General features: G+C 35.5%; 1 protein-coding gene and 1 non-coding gene across 8 annotated transcripts in view; both read right to left on the minus strand.

The window, feature by feature from the left end:
* Window positions 1-788: 788 nt before the first annotated feature.
* Window positions 789-24,643, minus strand: part of EXOC1 (exocyst complex component 1) — a 53,708-nt gene continuing 29,853 nt past the window's right edge. For 4 of the 7 annotated variants that reach the window (XM_030922247.1, XM_030922263.1, XM_030922250.1 and 1 more), the window contains 10 exons: window positions 22,900-23,005; window positions 17,865-17,909; window positions 16,428-16,591; window positions 15,072-15,179; window positions 13,467-13,543; window positions 12,392-12,620; window positions 8,984-9,167; window positions 6,013-6,212; window positions 3,370-3,564; window positions 789-1,470 (listed from right to left, as the gene is read on the minus strand). In XM_030922247.1, the coding sequence (XP_030778107.1) occupies window positions 1,318-1,470; window positions 3,370-3,564; window positions 6,013-6,212; window positions 8,984-9,167; window positions 12,392-12,620; window positions 13,467-13,543; window positions 15,072-15,179; window positions 16,428-16,591; window positions 17,865-17,909; window positions 22,900-23,005 (1,461 nt within the window). In that variant the 3' untranslated portion in view covers window positions 789-1,317. The remainder of the gene's footprint in view (window positions 1,471-3,369; window positions 3,565-6,012; window positions 6,213-8,983; window positions 9,168-12,391; window positions 12,621-13,466; window positions 13,544-15,071; window positions 15,180-16,427; window positions 16,592-17,864; window positions 17,910-22,899; window positions 23,006-24,643) is intronic. The other 3 variants (XM_030922276.1, XM_030922270.1, XM_030922254.1) reach the window with 3 other exon arrangements.
* LOC115895828 lies at window positions 21,135-21,237 on the minus strand. The gene has a single exon (XR_004055933.1). It is a non-coding gene; the product is annotated as a U6 spliceosomal RNA (small nuclear RNA).

Raw genomic sequence — 24,643 nt, forward strand, 5'->3', positions numbered from 1 at the left:
AGCTTGGGCTGCCAAACAATTTATTTTCTGCTTTGGAGGCTAGAAGTCTGAGATTACAGTGCCAGCATGGTCAGGTTCTGGTGAGGGCTCTCTTCCTGGTTTGCAGACAGTTGCCTTCTCATTGTGCCCTCCTATGGCAGAGGGAGAGTGAGGTCTGGTGTCTCTTCCTCTTCTTACAAGGTCTTTGAGTCTATTGGATCAAGGTTTCTACCCTTCTGACCTCATTTAAACTTAATGGTCTCCTTAAAGACCTGTATCTCCAATATAGCCACATGGGGGGTTAGGGCATCAACATAAAATTTTAGTGGGGACACAATTCAGGACATCTTTTGTTAGAGTTAGTCCTAAATACTAAACAGCTTCAATATTATTATTTTTCTCCTTATTTTTTGAAGTGACAGTGTCTTGCTATGTTGCCCAGGATGGAGTACAGTGGCACAATCACAACTCACTCAAACTCTTGGGCTGCAGCAATCCTCCTGCCTCAGCTTCTCAAGTGGCTTAGATTATACACATGTGCCACCACAAAAAATTGTTTTTCTATGGAGTCAGGGTCTCACTGTGTTGCCCAGGCTACTCTCAAATTCCTGGCTTCAATCAGTCCTCCCTCCTTGGCCTCCTAGAGTGCTGGAATTACAGGCATGAGCCACTGCACCCAACTTACTTTACTTATTATTAAACTTTTAAGTGTTTTGTGGTATATAAACTTGCAATTAATTTTTGTATGTGGATTCTGTAAGAACTTGCTTTAATACAGAAGATAGCATATAATAGACCTAAAAATATTATCAAATGTCAATTTTGAAAATTTATTTCACATTTATTACTACAGTCACATAATCCTCAAAAATCTAACTTTACAAATGATCACCACATGAGCCCTCTTCTCCATATACACATTTGTTAGTGTGAAAAAACAATTTTGTACAGTATTTTAGTAGTTACATGATTAGCAAACAACAGAGAAGCAGTGAAAGCTGAAGAACTCCAAATGTGCTGCTCACAAGACAACCACTCAAACACAAGCAGCTAGGTAATAAAGGAAAATTTCCCATCCAGCCATTGAGAAATGCTAAAGGCATTTTATGATGACATAAATGCTTAAGTTAGTATGCAACCTATAGGGCAAATAAAACTGCTACATAGGTTAGTAATTTTACATTTAAATATTTGTAGTATGGTACTACCCATTTATCTAACATTTAATAATACATAAAATTTTAAGTCTGGGTTCTCAAAACAGTTGCTTGGTATTTTGGTATAGTGTCTGGTATACTCAAATGCTTCATTCATTTATCTTTTCTTCTTTCACAGGGTTTAGTGGGACTGTGCAATGCTGGAACAATAATCTAGAATGTCCTGAATAGTGAATTCCATTGTAACACCAGATCCAGGATAACAGCGAGCTATCAAACCTTCAAAGTGCTTATACTGGCGTATAAATTCATCTTGCATGGAGTGCCACACCACCTATTATTAAAAAAAAAAAGTCATTAGGCTATGAATGGAAATAATATGTAATCTAGTATGCAGAAATAATGCCAAGGCATATTCTAAGAATCTGGGTAGTAAAGTAGCTAAGAACATGCATTCTGGGACCAGAATCCTAGTCACTTTTACCGACAAGATTTGTGACCTTCAGTATATGACATGACTGCTCTATGCCTCAAGTTCCTCATCTATAAACCAAGATAATAATAAGACCTTCCTCATAATGCTGTGAGAATTAAATAAGAAATGTACATAAAGTGCTTAGAACTATGTTTGACACAAGTAAGCACATGACATTTTAGCTATTATCTCATATACTCCAATATGCAACACAGATATGGATATGCACAATTATGTTTAGAACTAAGACTAGTGATTATATAAAATGTAATGCTTTAATTTCATTTCCTATAAAATTTAAAATTTTCTTTATCTAAAATTGTTGATGCAAAACATTGCTTGATGCCTTGGAGGACAGCAAAATGAGTCAGACCCATTATCTGCAATCATGTGATTTACAGTCTAACAGTGGAGACTAATATGTAGACAACTATCAAGACACAGTGTGATACACACATTGACATAATGGCTTAAATAGATTACATTAATTGAAGCTCACTCGTTATCAGCACAGTACAAAGCACTTTATGAATATATTATAGTACTAAGTCTCATGATGACCTGGTGAGGGTGGGTATTATGATCATCTTCCCTATTTGACAGCTGAGGGAATGTATTCTTCCAAGGTTTTTTCATGTAAACCCTAAATCTCATAAATCCTAAATTCCTGTCAACTTGAGACCAATCACTATTCCCTAAGCAGTATTACGCTTTTTATTTTTCATCGTTTAGCTCATATTCTTTCTTTCTAGAATGCTACTCCCTCCATCCCCATTTTGCCTGTTAAAATACATCTGACTTTCAGAGGTTAAAACCAACAATGCAATATCCCTTAGGAAGTCTTCCATGATGGTGAAATCAGAATTACTCTCACTCATATCTGGGCCTTTCAATATGGTTTACAAAGAATAATGGCCTAATTTGGTCTTTAAATTTAGCTCTACTATCCATTAGTTATGGGAGCTTGGTCCTATTACTCCAACTCTCTAAGCCTCTAAGCTCATTTTCTTTCTTTCTTTCTTTCCCTCCCTCCCTCCCTCCCTCCCTTCCTTCCTTCCTTCCTTCCTTCCTTCATTTTCTTTCTTTCTTTCCCTCCCTCCCTCCCTCCCTCCCTCCCTTCCTTCCTTCTTTCTTTCTCTCTTTTTTTTTTTTTTGACATGGCCTCACTCTGTTGCCTAGACTGGAGTGCAGTGATATGATCATAGTTCACTGGAGCCTCAATCTCCTGGGCTCAAGTGATCCTCCTGCCTCAGCTTCCCAAGTAGTTGGGACTACAGGCACATGACACCATGCCCAGCTAATTTTTTTAATTTTTAGTAGAGACAAGGTCTTGCTATGTTGCCCAACACAGTGGCTACTGTACAAGAGAGGTATCATTTCCACTTTTCGAAATAAGGGAACTAAGGCTCACAGAGGTTAAGTAACTCCCCAAAGTCATGCAGCTTAATCTGGAGCCAGATTATGAACCCATTTCTAATTCCAACCACTCAACCAACCAACCAACCAACCAACCAACCAACCAAAGAAAAACAAACTTAATGCTTCACCATAATGAAGTAGAAATACGAAATAAGCAGAAATAGCCATATATTCTTATATAAATAGTATTCCTTTCTTCCTTACAATTCATTAATGTGGTCTGTACTTTAATGGAACTCTCGTCCTGCTCTAGATCTACAGCACTTCTAGAAAAATATTTAAAGAAAAGCAATATATATAAGGATCCTCAAGTCAGATGGTCAAAAGAACTCAGCATACCTGAAGTAAGTTCTCTTCTTCACATAAATGTTTATCAACCTTCTTGTAGAGGTTATCTAGACCTTTTTTAACTTCCTTTCCAGGGTACTCCTTAATGACTTTACGAAGTTCTTGTTTGTTAAATGCAAGTTGGTAACTTACTTCCTCCTCCCTTATGCCCTGTGCCACACGAGCTTCAACACCTTCAAAGAAATGCTTCAAGGAAATGAAAAGAAACAATGGCTAAGACCTGCTTTGATTATTACTTACATTTTTAAAAATCTGTTTACAAAGTAGTGTATAATCACCATGCAAAAATCAGTGTGTGAAAGTATAAACAACAAAATAACAATCACCTTATTCACATACTTCTCAGACGAGCATTGGTAACACTGTAGAGTTCCTTCTAATCTTTTGATGTGTGAATACATACATGAGATTATATTTCATATGTCACATTTTACATTTAATGTTGCTTTTTGCTGAATATAAATTTTAATGGCTGCATATTTCATACTATGACTAAACCACAATTATTATTCATTCCTCTAGTACTAGATATTTAACATCCCACTCCCCCATCTTTTTTTGGACTTGCCAGATCTAGTGAGACTTTAGAAAATTTACTATATTTGTCATAAATTTTTTTGTATATAAGTGTTTACCCACCTTACTGATTAAATTTCCAGGACTATAATTACTCTATTGAAGAGCATAACTTTAAGTATTTGAAAGATTCTTCAGTATATATACAAACTGCTTCCTAGGAAAGCTCAATCAATTTATATTTCTGTCAACAGTGTATGAGGTTGCTACTTCACTATACTACCATAAACATTATGACAATTTAAAACAATCGTTGGCAGAGTGAAAAAAGTTTGTCATTTTATTTTATAATTCTTTGGCTATAAATAAGGCTAACCTGCTTTCATATATTTAGTAGTGATTCAGGCCCCTTGCCCCATTTATAAATTGAGGTCTTAGTGCTTTTCTTATTGATTTTAATAAATCTTTTATATTAAATATACTGACTGACTGTTATATTATTATAAATATTATTCCCAGGTCTTCACATATATATATATATATACACACACACACTTTTATTGACTGGCATGCCTGTATTTGAGCACGATACAAAGAATTAACACTGACAAACCCCATTCCCTCTCATTACTTTTTTCTAAAATTTTCTTAGTGATTATTTATTCATTAAATTATCATTCTTTGACAAGTTATTCTTAGTGCTTTAAAAATTTTGTTGTTACATAGGCTCTTAATTGGTAGACAGGAAATACATTGTTTTTCAGTATATTTGCCTTGAATCCTGTCACTTAATCAACACCAGTAATTTCAACATATCATATACAGGCAGTGATAATCTTGTCTCTCTTCTCCATATCTCCTACTTATGTTTCAGGTCTTGTTGAACTGGCTAGCACTTCAACAACAATGCTAAATAATAAATGATCTAACAATATTTCTGCTTTAAATTGATTTCAGAGGGAATGTCTCTAATGTTGCAGTTAAATATCATGTAAGCTTTAGGCCTGAGATAGATCTTTTATCCAATTAAAGGAATATTTGTCTGTTCTTAAGTTTTATAAGGAATTAGTTCTGCATTTGATTAAATGTCTTTCAAGTACTTCTCTGAATTGCTGACAGCAGATACATATTCTCTTTTTTTGAGACTGAGTCTTGCTGTGTCGCCCAGGCTGGAGTGTAGCGGCATGATCTCGGCTTACTGCAATCACTGCCTCCCGGGTTCAAGTGATTGTCCTGCCTCACTACAGGCACACGCCACCACGCCCGGTTAATTTTTTAAAAATATTTTTAGTAGAGACGGGGTTTCACCGTGTTAGCCAGGATGGTCTCGATCTTCTGACCTTGTGATCTACCTGCCTTGGCCTCCCAAAGTGCTGGGATTACAGGTGTGAGTCACCATGCTATTTTACTCCAACTTCAAGTTAAGAACTTACAAAAGATAACTAATTATATTGTAGACAAAGTTAGTTAAAAAGGTTCATTTACGCTTTCACTATGTTGTAAAGTTCCCTAAAATCATCATTTCTTAACTTTAATTAACAGACTTGCTCTGGGAAATGACTCAAGTAAGGAAAGAAAAAGAAGGGAAAGAAAAGTAAAAGGCAATGTAGAAAGCAATTTTTGGTTTTTCTTTTATCTTGATAGTATTTCTGAAATTTCCACCTAGACATTGTTAACTTGGTCATTTATAAAGTAAGAAATGGGAAAGAGTAATGGCAAAGCCTAATCTAGGTTCATCCCCCAGCTTGTAATTTATAAGCTATTATAATGTCAGGCAAGTTTTTTTTACTTTCAGTTTCTTCATTTGTGAAATGGGGATAATATTATCTTAGCTTACACATCAGTTTATAAGAATTAAAAGAAATAATGCATAAGTAAGAGAATAATAGCAAAATTATCATTAAAATATAATAAATAATGTATAAAAATAATGTACAGAAAGAAGAAATAAAATATATAGCATCTAGCAGTGTCTGGCTCACTGGCAGCTTCAATAACTGAGTCCCCTTTGCACCAACACATGAGAAAATTTAAGATACATGTCTGCAGGTTATTCATATGCAAACTTATGTGTATAGGTTCAAAAGTAGGAAAAATACTGAATGAAAATATATTTACATTTAGCTTTTCAAGAGGTTGTCCTAAAGAGTAAATGACATAAGACTGAAGGTGATCTGTGTATTTTTGTTTGGCGTCTTTTTTTTCTGCTTCTAGACATGAGATTTTCAATCGAGAAAGAGTTGCAAAAATATGGTGAAAGTTTTCCATCATAACCACATCCCTGGGGGTCTTCTGGCTTTCATTTGCTACTTTCTCCACTAAAACCAAAACAGAAAAAATAAAATAACATCTCTGAGTATGACCATATTAGCCACAAACATTTATATGATTTTTTTTCATTTGTAAGTTTAAGAATTAAGCACATTTCTAGACTTAATAAAATATATTGTAATGGGAGTTTTCAGATCTACCTAATCATCATAAAAAGTCATCCTAAAACAGTCCCATGTGTACATGGAAATTCAGTATATAATAAAAGTAATGTTTCAAATCAATGGAGAAATGATGAATTATTCAAAATGTGTTAGGACAACCAGCTGGACCATTTTAATATATGAAATTTAGGTCCCTACTTTACATCTTGCAGCCAAATTCTGAATTGCTAAATTATTTACAATGTAAAAAGCAAACAAATAAATTAATACAATCATAAGTACTAAAGAAGATATAGCTAATTGAAAAATAATAATTTTGTGATGGTGTGACCTTGCTGAGAATGGCCCAAAATTTAGAAGACTATTAAGGGGAAAGATGAATAAATTGGACATAAAATTTGAAAATTCATGTAAACACACCAAACATAAAATCAATGAAATGCAAAATAAAATAGCGAGATAATTTATAGCCTATCAGGTTGACAAAGAATAAAAAGATTGGTAATACCTAGTAATATCCAGCATTTGTACAGTTGTAATGCAACTGCTCATAGCACTAAACTGACATAAGCTTTCTGTATCACAATTTGGGAAAAGACTTGAGATACATAAACCCTTTGACCCAGTAATTCCATTTCTAGTAATTTACCCTAAAGAAATTATTTGACAAGTATACAAAGATACATAAACTAAAAAAACCCTAAATGTTTACTAATAGAAGATTTGGTAAATGGATAATGACACATGGATGACTATGTAATCGTTAAAAATGATTATGTTTATCTATATTAACTAACAAGGAAAGGTACTAAGATTATATAGAGTCCAGCAGCTTCAAAAATAGTGTGTCAGATATAACATTTTTATATTAAAGAAAACATACACACAGAATATGCACATATATAGAAGAGAGGGACAGGAACTTGAAAAGTGGAAGAATAAAAATTTAACATTATCTCTGTACAATAAGATTAAAAATGATCTTTACTTTCTTCTTGATTTGAAAATTCTATTTGCTGATTTTTGGGGATAAATAGTTATGTTTCAGGTCTTGTACTGGCTAGCACTTCAATAACAATGCTAAATAATAAAGGATCTAACAATATTTCTGCTTTAAATTGATTTCAGAGGGAATGTCTCTACTGTTGCAGTTAAGTATCACGTAAGCTTTAGGCCTGAGATAGATTTTTTATCCAATTAAAGGAATATCTTTCTGTTCTTAAGTTTCATAAGTTTTAGTTTCTTTATAAATGAATTCATTTACAAAGAATAATGAATTAATTAATTCATTTATTATTCATTTTTAACACAGGGTCTGGCTTTGTCATCCAGGCTAGAGTGCAGTGGCATGAACAAGGCCCACTGCAGCCTTGACCCCCTGAGCTCAAATGATTCTCCTGCCTCAGCCTCCTGAAACTCAGGGACACACCACCACACCTGGCTAATTTTTTTGATTTTTTTTTATAGAGACAAGGCCTCACTACTATGCCCAGGCTGGTCTTCAACTCCTGGGCTCAAGCAATCCCCAAACTGGTCCTTCCAAAGTACGGCGATTACAGGTGTGGGCCAGTGTGCCTAGCCACATTACTTTAGAATCAGATAAAGCAAAGCTACTTTGAATTTTAAAAGGAAAAATCAAGGCCAGGCACAGTGGTTCACACCTGTAATCCCAGCACTTTGGGAGGCCAAGGCGGGCAGATCACTTGAGGTCAAGAGTTCGAGACAAGTCTGGCCAACACAGTGAAACCCCGTCTCTACTAAAAATACAAAAATTAGCTGGGTGTGATGACACCTGCCTATAATTCCAGCTACTTAGGAGGCTGAGGCAGGAGAATTGCTCGAACTTGGGTGGTGAAAGTTGCAGTGAGTCGAGATTATGCCACTCTACTCCAGCCTGGGCAATAATTGGTGAGATGATTCCATTTCCTGTCAATTCTTTAGCTTTTACAATTCGTGAATATATGCAATCAGATCATTTATTTCACATGAAATGACATGTCCAGACTTTTCTGTAATTTAACTGTGGGATCTGACACAGAAAGAAAGAGAGTTATAGTATTTCAGCACTAATTTCTCCTGTATTTTAGTACTAATTTGCTTGTATAATAGATATGAAAAACTGAGGCCTAAATAAGTGAATTGATTTGCTTAAGGTTACACACACATCACAGCCCATCATCTCTAAAAGACCACTTGTTGAAATGCAAACGTAATATGGAAGGTCATGTTTTTGTGTTTAAAAAATGATTTTCTACAAAAAATTAGCAGGGTGTGGTGGGGTGCACCTATAGTCCCAGCTACTTGGGAGGGTGAGGTGGGAGGATCATTTGAGCCTGGGAGGTGGAGGCTGCAGTGAGCCAATATGCCACTGCACTCCAGCCTGGGTAACAGAGTGAGGCCCATCTTAAAAAAAAAAAAAAAAAAAGATTTTCAATTTTGCATAGTCATAAGCCCATATGAACCCTAAAATGTAAGTAGTTCCTAATGATTATGAATAGGTTTTATTTTTCAAATTCAAGAAATCTTTAATGTTAGAAAACCTAAAAAAGACTATAAGATATACAAAATAATGAACCTATCTGTTCCCGACTTCTTAGTTACCAGAAATAAAAACAATAGCTACAATAATTCTTTAGAACATAATAAAAGCTTACCATTAACAAACACTCCTCTGATAAGTTTGGTGTATGCTTTATCTAGGTCTCCACGACGCTCAGCATTTTTAAAGATTGATTCTGCAAGTCCAGCAAATTCTTCAAATTCAGCAACAAATGGAAGAATTCCGACTTTACTCTTCTTTGAGATCTTTACTTCTTCCATTTGCCTTATTTGGTTACTCTAAAATTAGGCAGAGAGCAAGGGAGATAAATAACCAAGCAACTTTAAAACTACATATAATCACAACAAAATATATAGATGGAGATATAGATATATACACAGATATCATAGAGGCAGGATATCACGTGGTAGCTAGAACACTTTGGATGCTTACTAATTGAAGATGAATCACAACAGGGAAACCTAAGAAAAACTAATTCTATAGATAATAAAACCATTTTACAGTAAGTTTGAGAAAATCAAAGTAATACAGATTATTTAAAATCAACTATAAGCCAGGGACGGTGGCTCATGCCTGTAATCCCAGCACTTGGGGAGGCCAAGGTGGGTGGATCACTTGAGGCCAAGAGTTCAAGACCAGCCTGGCCAATACAGTGAAACTTCGTCTCTACAAAAAACACACAAAAAAATTAGCTGGGTGGGGTGGCGCATGCCTGTAATCCCAGTTACTTGGGAGGCTGAGGAATGAGAATTTCTTGAACCTGGGCGGCAGAGGTTAAAGTGAGCCAGGATTGCGCCACTACACTCCAGCCTGGGCAATAGAGCAAGACTCTGTCTCAAAAAATAAAATAAAATGAAACAAAACAAAATACAATCAAGGCTGTGAACTTCAAGTCTCTGTGCAAAGTAAAAATAGTCAACACACATTTCTACTATTTATGAAAGATGAGTACAAGGTAATTACTGATTTTAGGTTACAGGAGAGCAGATTCCAGAGCACCTATAGGATTCCTCCGGGTAACTTCTGGTTGGTGGCCACGTGGTCAAGTTTGAGAACCACAGTCATTTCCAATTTTCATCAGTCTAAAATTTCTGTCTGGATAGACAAATTCTCTATTTTCAGAGTATAGAAACAAAGAAGGAGGATAGGCATTTCCATATGGATTTGCATTATTTAGTTTTCCATACATTTATTAGTCATTTATTCTTAGTTCCACAAACTGCTTGTGCATGATATGACAAAATGTGAAAGAAATGTTTCATGCAGACAGAATCCTAGGTTCAAAACGATCCACGGATTCAATTATGGTTCTATGGTTCTGAAGGGATCTAAATCTACTCAGTAGGAATGATTACACTGCCAAATACTTTTGTATCATTTCAGCTTCTACCTCAAATTTCATTGTATTGAGATTTGGGGAGTATAACTCGAAAACCATATGACATATGGATTAGCAAAATAATTATCTCTAGGCTTCTGACATCAGTATAAGAAAACCCTATGAGCATAGTCAATTATTTCATATTATCTGTACTCATGTGCCACTTCATCAGTATTGGCAACTGTGAGGTGAAAAATGGATGCAGTAGAAAAGGTAGTGGTAAGATTGTAGGTACTAGAACCAGACTGGGTTTGAATACAAGACCCATATTTTTAAACTGTGGACCTGGGGAAAGTAACTTCACCTCTCAAACAGTCTACCCTGCTGAGTGGCTGGGTTTAAGATTAGATGACATAGTATGTGCAAAGTGCTCAGGCTTGTGCCTGGTACACAGTAAGCACTCATTTATAAATGCTGGTCTATTGATCTTATTGACCAGCATTCATAAATGAAAGATAAGATCTTATCAAAAATAAGATCTTATGGGGTTTCACCGTGTTGGCCAGGATGGTCTCGATTTCTTGACCTCAGGTGATCCACCCGCCTCGGCCTCCCAAAGTGCTGGGATTACAGGCGTGAGCCACAGTGCCCGGCCCCAATTTTTAAACATATATATATATATTTTCTTTCTTGCATAAATGAGATCACACTGTGTATAATTTTTTGAATTTACTTTTTTCAATTAACACATAATGAATTATATGTCAATAAATATATTTGTAACATTAAAAAAATAAGATCTTATTAAAATAAGAATTAAAATAAGATATAGAGAAGGATGACAGGTAGAAGAAACCACCCTTTAGTGGCAAACCTATGTGCCTTTATATATATATGCAACTTATGAGAATATGTGAATTTATATCTTTGTCTTGATTACTTTCTCTAGTGCCACACCTTGAGAAGTGTTCATGAAGCATTTTTTAACCTGGCCCAGCCCAATTCATACATACAAGTGTAAAAAATGTAACAGACAGACGGCTGGGTGCGGTGTCTCATGCCTGTAATCCCAGTACTTTGGGAGGCCGAGGTGGGCGGATCACCTGAGGTTGGGAGTTTGAGACCAGCCTGACCAACGTGGAGAAATCCCATCTCTACTAAAAATACAAAACTAGCTGGGCATGGTGGCGCATGCCTGTAATCCCAGCTACTCAGGAGGCTGAGGCTGGAGAATCTCTTGAACCCAGGAGGCGGAGGTTGAGGTGAGCCGAGAAGGCACTGTTGCACTCCAGCCTGGGGAATGAGAATGAGATGCCAACTCAAAAAAAAAAAAAAAAAAGTAACAGATAGTAAGAAAGTTGTTAAAATTTTTTTCTATTAGGAGGAAAATGATAATTGCTCAGTTATAACAATGTATTCTTAAAATAAAATACAATTATTAAAGCTACTAAACTATTAAAATAATTAAAATAATCAAATTAGTTTTCTTATTAGAAAGTATTAAAAGAACAATAACAATAAACCCAAGTGATAGTTTCAATTGTTTCATTAAATCAATGGTCACTGACTAATAAACTGAAATGTCAGTTATTCAGTGAATTTTTTTTTTTTTTTTTTTGAGACAGTCTTCACTCTTGTCACCCAGGCTGGAGATCATTGTTGCGATCTTGGCTCACTGCAACCTCTGCCTCACAGGTTCAAGCAATTCTCCTGCCTCAGCCTCCTGAGTAGCTGGGATTATAGGCGTGTGCTACCACGCCCGGCTAATTTTTGTATTTTTAGTAGAGATGGGGTTTCGCCACGTTGACCAGGCTGGTCTCGAACTCCTGACCTCAGGTGATCTGCCCACCTCAGCCTCCCAAAATGCTGGCATTACAGGTGTAAGCCACTACGTGGCTCTCTTAAGTGGCTCTCTCAAGTGGCCTCCAGTGGATCTCTTAAGCAACTGCTGCCGCTGTGCCACCTCCTCCAGAACTTGCCAAGATTCACAGTGTGGAAGGGAAACTGGCATAGTGCCACCCAACTAACTCTGTTCATGCAGACTGTTGCCATGCCCTGCTTTGAGGGACATGAACAACAGATTCCCCAACAGAAAGCTGGAAATCCCTCGATTTAAATACATTTACCTATATTTTGCAATAACTAGGATGCTAAGGTAGTTTTTTAAAAAAGCAAACTCACAATGCATTTGTCAAAGTTCCTTTTGACAGTCACCAAAACATTTCCCAATGTAGTACTTAGGAAAGAAGCAGGGTCCACATTTTGTGCAGTCCACACATGATGACTCATTTTGACTAGCATATAAAGAGAGTTAAAGCTGTCAATTTTGTCTCCTAATGCAATTAGGTTGTTCAGCTCTGGCTCAATGCAGCGAAATATTTTAATCATCATTTGGCGGATCATATCTTTCCTGTTCAGAAAACAGACAAGATGTATAAAGTTATAACAAGCTTCAGGTGAATTCACCTTTAACTTTAATCCACTGGGTATATACAAAAGGATGAAAATACCATAATTAAATTTCAATTAAAAATGTCTAGATAGCCGGGCATGGTGGCTCACGCCTGTAATCCCAGCACTTTGGGAGGCCAACGTGCGCAGGTCACCTGAGGTCAGGAGTTCGAAACTAGCCTGGCCAACATGGTGAAACCCTGTCTCTACCAAAATTACAAAAATTGGCCAGACATCGTGGTGCATGTCTGTAATCCCAGCTACTTGGGAGGCTGAGTCAGGAGAATCGCTTGAACCCAGGAGGTGGAAGTTGCAGTGAGCTGACATGGCGCCACTGCATTCCAGCCTGGGCAACAGAGGGAGACTCAGTCTCAGAAAACAGCAAGAACAACAACAACAACAAACAACAAATAAAAATGTCTAAATACTGATTATAGCAGTTTTTGATATAAAAATATTTTACTGACATTGAGTTTTATCATTTGAATTAGCTTTAATTTGTAAAGCTGGGTCATGAAATGTGCTTTGAGATTTCTAAGAAATACTCTACAATTCAAAGGCTTCCCTGTGCCAGCAAACAACAGATTGACTTCATCTTCTGTGAGTCCTGGAGCAAGGAAGAGCTGGAGAGCCATAAAATAGGACGAATTTTAAATCAGTAAAATGTTTGATAAGACAATGGACACACACGCTGGTGCTCTGAGTAACGTCAGGCTACTGAGAAACATCTAGACCCCGCCATGAGCAGCATTCCACGTTTTCAAGTTTATTTTTTCCAAAATAAATGATAGTAACAAAGACATACTCAGATGAAACAGGCAGTGGTGTGCCACAATTATGTTGCCGTGATAATGTCCCTCCATCCAGGTCCTCTGCTTCAGCCTGCAAAAATTATTCAGGCACTTTACATAATAGAAGACCAACAATTTAACTAGTATTTATATAGCGAAAGCCTGCTCAGTCTTAAAATTCCTAGGAAAGAATACATTATGAAAAATAATGATTTTTAAAGGTAGCATTATGATAAAGCTAGCTATATAATTTAGTATGCTATTTAAGAATGTTCATGAGATACTCTGTTCTTAGGTTTTATCCAAGAACTTTTGCGGGGTGAGAAGTTGTATTTGTGTGTGCACCTGAGGGGAAGTGGGGAGATGCAGGAAGCTGAACGCAAGGTGTGGGAAGGGGGCAGCTCAACAACGACAACCACAAAAATAGAAAATGTCCCAACACAACTTTCAAAAGAGAATTTAAAAAATTAAGGAAATCTCATCAATTATTCTAATAAAACGTCAGCATTAAAAAAATGCTAGAAAAAATTCTTACAGAAGCCAACAAATAAATTTGCCACCATTACTACCATAGCAATGAATGCTCTAAACCAGTTATAATAATTTCTCATTTATTTTATGACTGCTTGTATAAGTTGGTTGTCTGAGGCATACAATTTTGAGAAAATTTAAAAAACACTTTATTTGCACTATTTTTAAGTTCTTCAAAATAGTCAAGAAACTCTCATCTTACTCTCTTACATGTATGCTAACAGAAAGGCATGCTGAATAGGCACTATGATATCCACTTTACAGAAGAGGAAAGCTGGGGATCGAATAACTGGCTTAAGATCTCATGGCTAGTTAGTAACAAAGCCACAAGGAAGACAGATCTGAGGCTTCATTTTCTTTTATTTATCATTATTATTATTATCATTTTTTTTGAGATGGAGTCTCGCTCTGTTGCCCAGGCTGGAGTGCAGTGGCGCGGTCTCCGCTCACTGCAAGCTCCGCTTCCCAGGTTCACGCCATTCTCCTGCCTCAGCCTCCCGAGTAGCTGGGACTACAGGCGCCTGCCACCACGCCCGGCTAATTTATTTATTTTTTTTGTATTTTTAGTAGAGACGGGGTTTCACTGTGTTAGCCAGGATGGTCTTGATCTCCTGACCTCACGATCCACCCACCTCGGCCTCCCAAAGTGCTGGGATTACAGGCATGAGCCACCGTGCCCGGCCTATTTATCATTATTATTATTTGTTATACCATAGTGTATATACTCAAACATCATTTTTTAAAAATTATATTTGTCTTGATGACTACTGAAAGGTTAAAAGAGCCTTTTAAATAATGTTCTTTGCAAAGTAAACTCAGACATTCATCCCCCCACTAATTTAGAGAATATTTAGGCTTATGATATTCTGAAATATTAAATTAGATAACCAAACTTCATCTGTCACTGTTTTTATTATCTTGTGGTATTACAAAAATTCCTTACATCCTAAATCCTTACATCATAAAAAAAAACTTACATCACAAATTCTTTCCTTTTCTCTTCTGATAATAAAATTGTGACCACATATTAATTAAGTTAATTATGTTACAGATCATAAATACCAGCCAAAATACACTAGGAGCCATACCATAGTTCCAGGTATACTTTGATGTTGCTGCAGTTTGAAAAATTTACTTATGAAGTCCTGTTCTGCCAGACATAGGGGCTCCAGTTCACTTAGTACCTGTTCAAAGATCTGAAGAAAACCAAAGTGATCCCATAATGAAAGAACTACACCAAATAAAATAACGCACCACATTTAATTTTCTTTTCTGCACAGACCATGGATCCATAATCTCACTAATCTCTAGGAATTTATAATCTCAATGGAATCCCAAAAACAAACTCTTCCAAGATCAACAGGACAATGATATTAGCAGGTATAACAAGGCCACACAACATACCTAAAATAAAACTCACAATTATTCACTTCACATCTGGAAAGAGGAGCACAAAGATCAACTTTTTTTTTTTTTTTTTTTTTTTTTTTTTGAGACGGAGTCTCGCTCTGTCGCCCAGGCTGGAGTGCAGTGGCCGGATCTCAGCTCACTGCAAGCTCCGCCTCCCGGGTCCACGCCATTCTCCTGCCTCAGCCTCCCGAGTAGCTGGGACTACAGGCGCCCGCCATCTCGCCCGGCTAATTTTTTGTATTTTTTAAGCGGAGACGGGGTTTCACTGTGTTAGCCAGGATGGTCTCGACCTCCTGACCTTGTGATCCGCCCGCCTCGGCCTCCCAAAGTGCTGGGATTACAGGCTTGAGCCACCGCGCCCGGCCCAAAGATCAACTTTTAAAACTTATTTATGGCCAGGCATGATGGCTTACGCCTGTAATCCCAGCACTTTGGGAGGCCAAAGCGGGCAGATCACTTGAGCTCAGGAGTTTGAAACCAGCCTGGCCAACATGGTGAAACCCCTTCTCCACTAAAAATACAAAAATTAGCCAGGTGTGGTGGCAGGCACCTGTAATCCCAGCTACTCGGGAGGCTGAGGCAGGAGAATTGCTTGAACCCAGAAGGTGGAGGTTGCAGTGAGCTGAGATTGTGCCACTGCATTCCAGCCTGGGTGACAGAGCAAGACTCCATCTCAAAAACAAACAAAAAAACTTACTTAATGTAGTACAGAGAAAGGTTAGCATCACAGAAGCTTTTATTTCCTCTTACTTTCCAGGTGCTCAAACAACTTAGATTTGAGGTACAAGCATTTTATGATTTATAACAAATTTTAATAAAACTTTTATGTCATTTCATTGATAATTCACATTTTACTTGTCCTTTGACTAGTTTTTTTTTTTCCAGAGTCGATTCAGTTGGAAAGTAAAACATGGTTAATGCTTAAGACAGCCAGAAGAATCCAAACCTTTGAACACACTTACAGCAACTACAAACTGCTGTTAGAAAAGAAAACTAATGTTAATGTTTAAGAAGTAGTTGTTATTTTAGTTTACCTTATCAAATTTGGTCCTGTCGGCAACATCGAGATCAGAGGCAGACATGTTTCCCATATCCAGCAGGGAAGATGACTGAGATCTGCGATTCCCTGAACTCTGAACACTGAGCTTATTTAGACTAGAAGTAGATCCAGTCAATTTCCCCGAACTTCCATGAAGACCTAAGAAATAATAAAACTTTGAAAGTTGTGACCTTCACAAATAAATGATCCAAAGTATAAAGCAGGGATAGATCTTCTATCTTCTACTGGCTTGGTCTTCCAGGGCTCGTATTAGTGCACAAAGCTTCTATAGGGGATAGGTGGTATAGTTTCCTTATCTTCCATTAACATTTGTGTCCTAATCCTGAGCATATTGAAAAGAGAAGCGAAACTACACAGATCCATAGAACAGGATTGAAAGGGACCTTAAAGAGCATATTGTCTATAACCTGCCCATTTCATAAAGTTGCCTGGTGAAATCACTAAAGTAGATGAGGGTTTCTTTTCCATTCAAAAAGACAGGAATATGGAGGAAGATCACTGAGGACCATATTAGCATATTAGCCAGTATGACCTTGTTATACTTCAGAAGAAAATTGCTGCATCTCAATGTTACCTCCACAATAAATCAATATATTAGGTTGAACCACATGAAACTGCCCATACTTGATCATTTTGCCCTACCAAAAAAAGTCAATTGCATATGATTCAACTGAGTATATTCCAAACTCTGAAACTGCTTTTCCAGTAAGTGAACTGATTATAGTCCTTTAAAAATGAAATAAAATGAACAGAAAAAACACCCTGAAAACTTGTTATATTTAAAATACAAATGACATGTAATACATACATCACTAACCATATTAATATAGGACATCTGTGTTTAGGTAAAATTTTGGTATCAGTCATAGCCATGAGGAAAACTGAGAACATACAGCTGGCAATAACTCACATACACCAAGGAATGAAAGGATTTGATTTTTAGAAGAAAATGTGATATTTTTATTCAGAATTAAACATAAACAATAACTAATATATTTTAAAAACATCTTTCCTGAATATCTTTCAGTTAACTTGTACTATTTGCTAATGGTCAGAAAAGACAAAGGAAGACATAATAGGAATAATTAAAGATAAACTCTGGCTTCATTATGTAAAATCTGACCATAGCTCTATAAGAATTTTTATACTTTCTAAACAGCCTGCAAACAGAAGTATAATGGTTAAGTCTTTTCATAAATTTCTGATACAAAGTTCTACTACTCGTCGAGTAATTTTAACTATATCATATATTTCTTGGATATCACTACTATCATGTGGGCTTTCTTTCACTAATACCTGGCAATTCAGAACAATCAAAATTTTTGGTGTTACCTTTTTCCCAGACAACTAATTTCTAGACATTAAACAAACATGCATTGAGAATACCTACTAATACACTAGGCATACTCACTCTCTGTTTCCTGTTTGACAGCACTTTCTTTTCGAGGCAGTGTAGCTGTGATGGATTAGGTTGCAAGCATCAAAGACAAAGACAAGTTAATAAACTGCAATTTGCACAAACCATGCACAAGAGGAAGTTAAAGCTCTAGTTTAAAAGACACATGCAAAGAACCATGAGCATCAAGTAACAAGAAGTGCAAACACATGTTTAGTTGGTCACCTATTGTTTGAGAAATTATATGAGAGTAAAAAACTTTACTTTTAATGTATTGCTTTTACTCAAATATTCAGGTAGAAATATCTATGCGTAACACCCCTATACTTTAAAATGTTCTATTTTTTTAAGTTTATGAAGCTGGTACACTTAAATTTAAAAGACTAAATTTGCAAGTTTTGGTTTCCTGAGAAAATATAATTCAAGTAAATAAAGTTGCAATTTATTAGAATGCAGCTGTAGATTTAGACGTCAACAATCTTGTGTTCCCTGAAAGCTCCTGAAAGGATTCTCCACTGTACTAAATAATTTTATACTATATCTAACAAAAAATTATATGAGTGGGGCTTTAAAACCATTGAAAAGTTAAAACTAATTATCAAGCTGAATTACTTAGTCACTGGCTTTGTGAGTGCCCAGAATGAAAGATATATATCGTAATACTAACAATCAGATGTATGAATAAAAGGGTAAAGTTTAGGGAATAGATGTAATATAAGAATTTGAACTCTTTTTGGGGTCATTAGGCATTTCTTTTATCCAAAACCTCTCTCTCTATAAAATCTATTAGAGCTAATTTTGCGAAACAGTCTACACTCAAATTAGAAGTTGATGTGAAAGGTGAAGAAAGATCATAGGATGAAACACAGTATTAAAGAATAAAACTAAAACTTAAAGATATCTTTAAAACAGCAAAAAGATGTGTCAACTGACATTATCCCTACCAAGCTTCAAGGCAAAAATCTCGTCACATCAGTGACTGGTATATCTTTATCAGTGACAGGTATATCTTTCTATCAGTGACTGGTATATCTTCATCCACGACAGGTATATCTTTCTAGCCCTGGTTACCTGAAGCTCAAGGGAATATGAAAAAACAAGGCTGGACATTAAAGCGGCAAACAGGGATCATGCTGGAGCTACTAGCTAGTCAATCTGAACAGTACTTTCTGGTGCCTTAAGGTGTCACTATACTATGTTCAGCAGTGCCAGAGCAAAATCTAATTTTTTATATGGTTTATCTCTTTTTTTATTTTTTGAGACAGGATCTCATTAGGCTGCCAAGGCTGGACCTGAACTCCTGGGCTCAGGTGATCCTCCTACCTCAGCCTCCCATATAGCTGAGATTACAGACGTGGACCACCATGCCTGGCTAGTTTTTTTTCTTTAGTAGTCAATAAGGAATACAGACTTACCAGTAGTGCCTATTAATTATAATTTGGGGTTCATAAAACATATCAGTTATCAGCAAGTGATAATACTCAGGTAAAATGTTAAATATCTTTCAATAATCCCCACTAGAATGTAAACTTCATAAAGGTAGGGTCTTTGTTTACTGCTGCATTCCCAGTACTTATAACGGTGAGTTATTAGATAATAGGTAATTTATAAATATTTATTGAGTTAATCGTCCAGCCATCCCTGAATTCAGCATTGTATTCAAGACTCTTTGGAATCAACAAGATTTCTTAGTTTAGTGGAGAAACAATAATAGAATAATTTTGGCTATTTTAAAGATTTGGAATATTAAATTGGAAGGAGGGCAATAATTATGCAAATGTATGCATTAAGGGACTAAAATCTCACACAAATGAGAAGTGATATACATACATCTCAACTGCAGAAAGTAAAAATGGTGACTAAAAAAAATTACTACATTTCCTTTCCCTGTCATTTCATTAAGTTTGTAGCATACAAAAAAAAAAAAAAATACACTGAAATATCAATCCTGTGGGAAAAAATTCCATGCCTTTGAAAATATCAAAATAAATCTATTAATCAAAAAAACCTACACAAAGGCCTTATCACAAAGAAAAGCTACTTCCCTGGTACTTTAATGTATTTTTGAATTATTTCAGGTAAGTAGATGTTAAAGACTTGACTCAAGAGTGGCTGAAAAAGAAAGGATTCTCTATTCCCCTGATTCTCTATCACTATATTGACTATACAGTTCCTTTTTGTAAGACACATTCATTCTGACTATTCTTACCAGCATGTATTCTTACTAGCATTTGTGACCCAGAATTTTCAGAGCAAACAAGCAAGCAAAAAGCAAACTTAATTCAAATTTCATTTATAATTACTTAATTTTGATTCACTGAAAAGTCATCTTTCCAAAATGTGAGATTTCTATTTTAATTATAATTACAGATGTTCCTTGACTTACAATGGGGTTACACTTCTTTTTTTTTTTTTTTGAGACAGGGTCTTGCTCTGTTGTCCAAGCTGGAGTACAGTGGTACAATCATGGCTCACTGCAGCCTTGACCTCTCAAGGCTCAAGCGATCCATGCCCCTCAGCCTCCTGAGTAGCTGGGACCACAGGTGCACGCCACCATGCCTGGCTAATTTTTGATTTTTTTGTATATGTGGGGTTTTGCCATGTTACCAAGGCTTGTCTCGAACTCCCGGGCTCAAGTCATCCTCCGGGTTCAGCCTCCCAAAGTGCTGGGTTTATAGGTGTGAGCCTATAAACTGCACCAGGCTGGAGTTACATTTTGATAAACCCATTACAAGTTGAAAATACTGTAAAGAGAAAATGCATTTAACACACCCAACTTACTGAACACCAGAGGCCTAGCCTACCTTAAACATGGTGAAAACACATTATCCTAGAGTTGGGCAAAATCATCTAACACAAAGTCTATTTTATAATACAGTACTGAATATTTCATGTAATTTACTGAATACCACACTGAAAGTAAAAAACAGAATGGCTGTATGGGTACTTGAAGTATGGTTTGTACTGACTGCAGAGTGCTTTCAAACCACTGTAAAATAAAAAAATCCTAAGTCGAACAATTATAAGCCAGGACAGTCTATAGTATTAAAAATTCATTTAAATACAATTTGAATCACTGAAAAGATATCTTTGAAAAAAATGTACACTATACCTTATTTAGAACTTCTCAAGTCATTTGCATTTAACTTGAAATTAATTTTTAAAATACTGGCTAAAAGTTGGATTTTCAAACATGAACGGAACTATTTTTATTCTCCAAATTGTTTATTTAGTTTTTCTTCTCCTGTAGCTGTTATCAAAATAACTGATACTGTAATTTTCATTTGTTTTATAGAACGTTTCACAAATTAGTGTGTCATCCTTGCGCAGGGGCAATGCTCATCTTCTCTATATTGTTCCAATTTTAGTACATGTGCTGCTAAAGTAAGTGCAATTTTCTACGCCCTCAATTGTCACAAATAACTCTCCTATTACTTGCTATTTAATAGACACATTTAATAGAAGATATGTGATTTTAACACTTATAAAACTACAAAAGTACCTTTTAACCTGTATTATGTTAGTTAAAAATGTTTTTAACAAGAATTTCTCAAGGAGGAAACAATTTAGGTTTCAGGTTAATGCAATGATAACAGTAAGATACTATTATACTTGATTTAAGTTATATTTTTATTATTTCATTTATCTTAATGTGAGTCTTAGACTTGATAAACTATTACAATACTGGGATTAATGACCTACTCAGGAGATAATTTTAGAAATATTTCTTTTTTACTCCACTTTTCATATACTGAAGGAGTTCTCTCAAAATAAAATGGTTCACTAACAAGTGGTGACAAATATACTTAATGAAAACATTAAACATGTAACTGCATTAATAATATGCTGTTTACTCAAAAAAAAAAAAGCATAACATATCCACAGTGAAACATTAACAAGGATATAAACACACTGCTGTTTAAGAACAATTAACCTTTAGGATGAGTTAGCATTTCTGTTTCCGAAAGCCTACTGTCCCAAGATTCGTATCAGTATCTGTAAAGTGTAGCATATTTACAGACAAATTCAAACCATTTGAAATGTCTGGACTAGTATAATCAATATATTAGTGTTGCATTTTTTAAAACCAGTGAGTTACAGAATAATCACCCACTAATGACAGTCTTCTCTGTCCTACAGTAAAGAATGGAAACATGTACTATCAATTTTCAATCCTGTTTCTTGATTACTGAAGTTGCTTAGGGCATAGGCTCCTTTCAACAGGCAAATGCTAAACTCATTATTCTAAAGGGGAGCTATGCAGACACACTGAGGAGTACACAATGTGGCCATTTAAGGCCAGGTTTTGACTTGAATAGGCACAAAACTCCATCCAAAAGGAACTCCAGAGATGGATACATGCAAGAGCAGAATGTGGCCTCGGCAAATCACCTTCCTCATAACTTGATACTGTCACTGGCTATTCTTTCAAATCTTTCTGTCCATTTAAAATACTTAGAAACAACAAAAATTAACATGCTTCAAAGCATCTCTTTAGAAAAATAAGGTAAAATAACATGAGAATATTTGGTGACAGTTTTATAGCTCTTTGGCAGGGGAGAAAATATTTAAACTTTCTTTTTGATTCAAAATAGCCAGTGAGAAGTAAGAAGCCAGGAACCGGTTTCATTTCTATGTGGAGAGCAATGACTTAAGAGATTAGTGACTTGCCCCCAACTGTTATAAAAAGTCTTTTAGGGAATCAGTTAAATTGAACTCCCAACATCTATCTCTCAGTCTAGTACTTTCTCTACTTGACTGCACTTCATTTTCTCACCAACTCATGTTCCTATGAATATATATATTTGATTATAGCATCAATACACAATTGCTGTCAGTCGCATACCGCAGAATTTTAATTAGTAAAGAAAATTTACAGATATACATATTTGTTCTAGAAACAGCTATAAATCAAGCCAGTGTTTTAGATCTCTTTTTTCATAAATTCTACTGGATCTACCTCCACCTCGCATAAGAAGTCTTAGAATTATTTGTTATAAACAAAACCACTTTTAATAGGAAGATAATGAACTGACATGCCTAAGCTTACCAAACTTCTTGCTTTCTTTAGTTGTGCCAGTCATCTTGATCTTTGCAACTTCAAAGAAATCTTTGATTTCTCTTTCATATAGTCGGGATAAATAATCCATGTAATTCTTAAAATAAAAGTAATATGTACTTCTTATTAATAAAACACATATAACAATTTCAGTTTTTCAATTCCCCAAGTCCTTCATGCTTGTTTTAAATTTCATGGTCCAAAACTTTGATGTATTTCACAGGATATAAAAATAGGTTATTTTCTGTCTTAAAAAACAATTGAATAGGCATTGTAACATTAACAATTTACAAAACTATGAAGTCAAACATAACCAAATTTATATTTTCATTTTTCTATATTACCTTTTGCATATTTTAAATATCACTGCAATCATACTATACAGAATATCTAAATCAGAAAAATCATGTTTCTCCAGTCTCACATTTTAATGACAGCACAGTATTCAGTTTTGTTGGTGTAGCACCATTAAGTAAAACTAAAACTTAAATTAAATAAAACTAAAACTTAAAAATAGCTTTAAAACAGCAAAAAGATGTGTCAACTGACATTATCCCTACCAAGTTTCAAGGCAAAAATCTTGTCACATCAGTGACTGCCCTAACACAGGACAATGAAGTGGTTTCCTTGTTTTGCTATGATAGACAACGTTATAATAAGCTTTTTACCTCTAATGAACTATTTCTTTGAAATAATTTCTTAAGGATGGAATTACAGGGTCAAAAAGTACGGGAATCTTAATTGCTCTTCTTCCGTATTGCCACAATGTTTTAAAAACAGACCAATAATAAATAGTGCCAATGGCACTTAAGAATATTTAGTTTCACTGATCCTCTGTCAGCTTCGGGTATTACTCCAAAATAGGTATTTTCCATAAGAATTTAATTAGTATATCTTACAGTTTTCAAAATTAAGTAATAAATTTTCTTAAAACAGATTTAATTCTCGCTTAAATAAAAACATCTATCCTTTGGCATACAAAAATCATTTCTTCATCATTTGTACTTACTATCACATAAAAATATACTCTCAAGAAGAGTTCCTCAACAGTGGGAGACTGCATATTTTTCCAAGTATGAAGTTAAATGCCACACATAGAATTTGACTAAATTTAAATAAACCCATAGCAGAAAAGTTGTATCTAGCTATTCTTTTAAGTTTATCATAAAATCTAAGCTTCAACTTCCTATATTATTTCAAATTAATATGTCCACTTTTAGAACATGTTTACCTGCTTTAAAGATCAAGTATACCTTCCAAAAGGTACATGTTGTGTAAATATTTGTATATTGATTCACAGTTTACCATTGATTGTCTTAAAATATTTCATAGATGTATCCTTATAAAATAGCATCTGGACCAAACATAATATAGATCCTGTCCTCTTTCAATTTGTAGGCCATACACATTTTTCATATAATCTCTGTAAGAACACTTAGTCAATTGGGCAATTCTTTCCCATGATCTTTGTATAACTTTAAAAGCAAATATAAATTAGAATTCCTATTTCATTGGGATGTATTACTTTTTCAGTGGGACTCAAACGACTTAGATACCTTTTTTCCTGGCACTCAACAGAACTCACTGATAGGAAAGATCACAGGAAGGTTTTACTATATCAGTGTCTCCCGAAAACTCTATGATGCTAGCCTGGGCAACATGGCGAAACCCTGTATCTACAGAAAGTACAAAATTAACTGGGAGTGGTGGCACATGCCTGTAGTCCCAGCTACTC

The sequence above is a fragment of the Rhinopithecus roxellana genome, chromosome 2, assembly GCF_007565055.1.
Source record: "Rhinopithecus roxellana isolate Shanxi Qingling chromosome 2, ASM756505v1, whole genome shotgun sequence".
Taxonomy (NCBI): Eukaryota; Metazoa; Chordata; class Mammalia; order Primates; family Cercopithecidae; genus Rhinopithecus; species Rhinopithecus roxellana.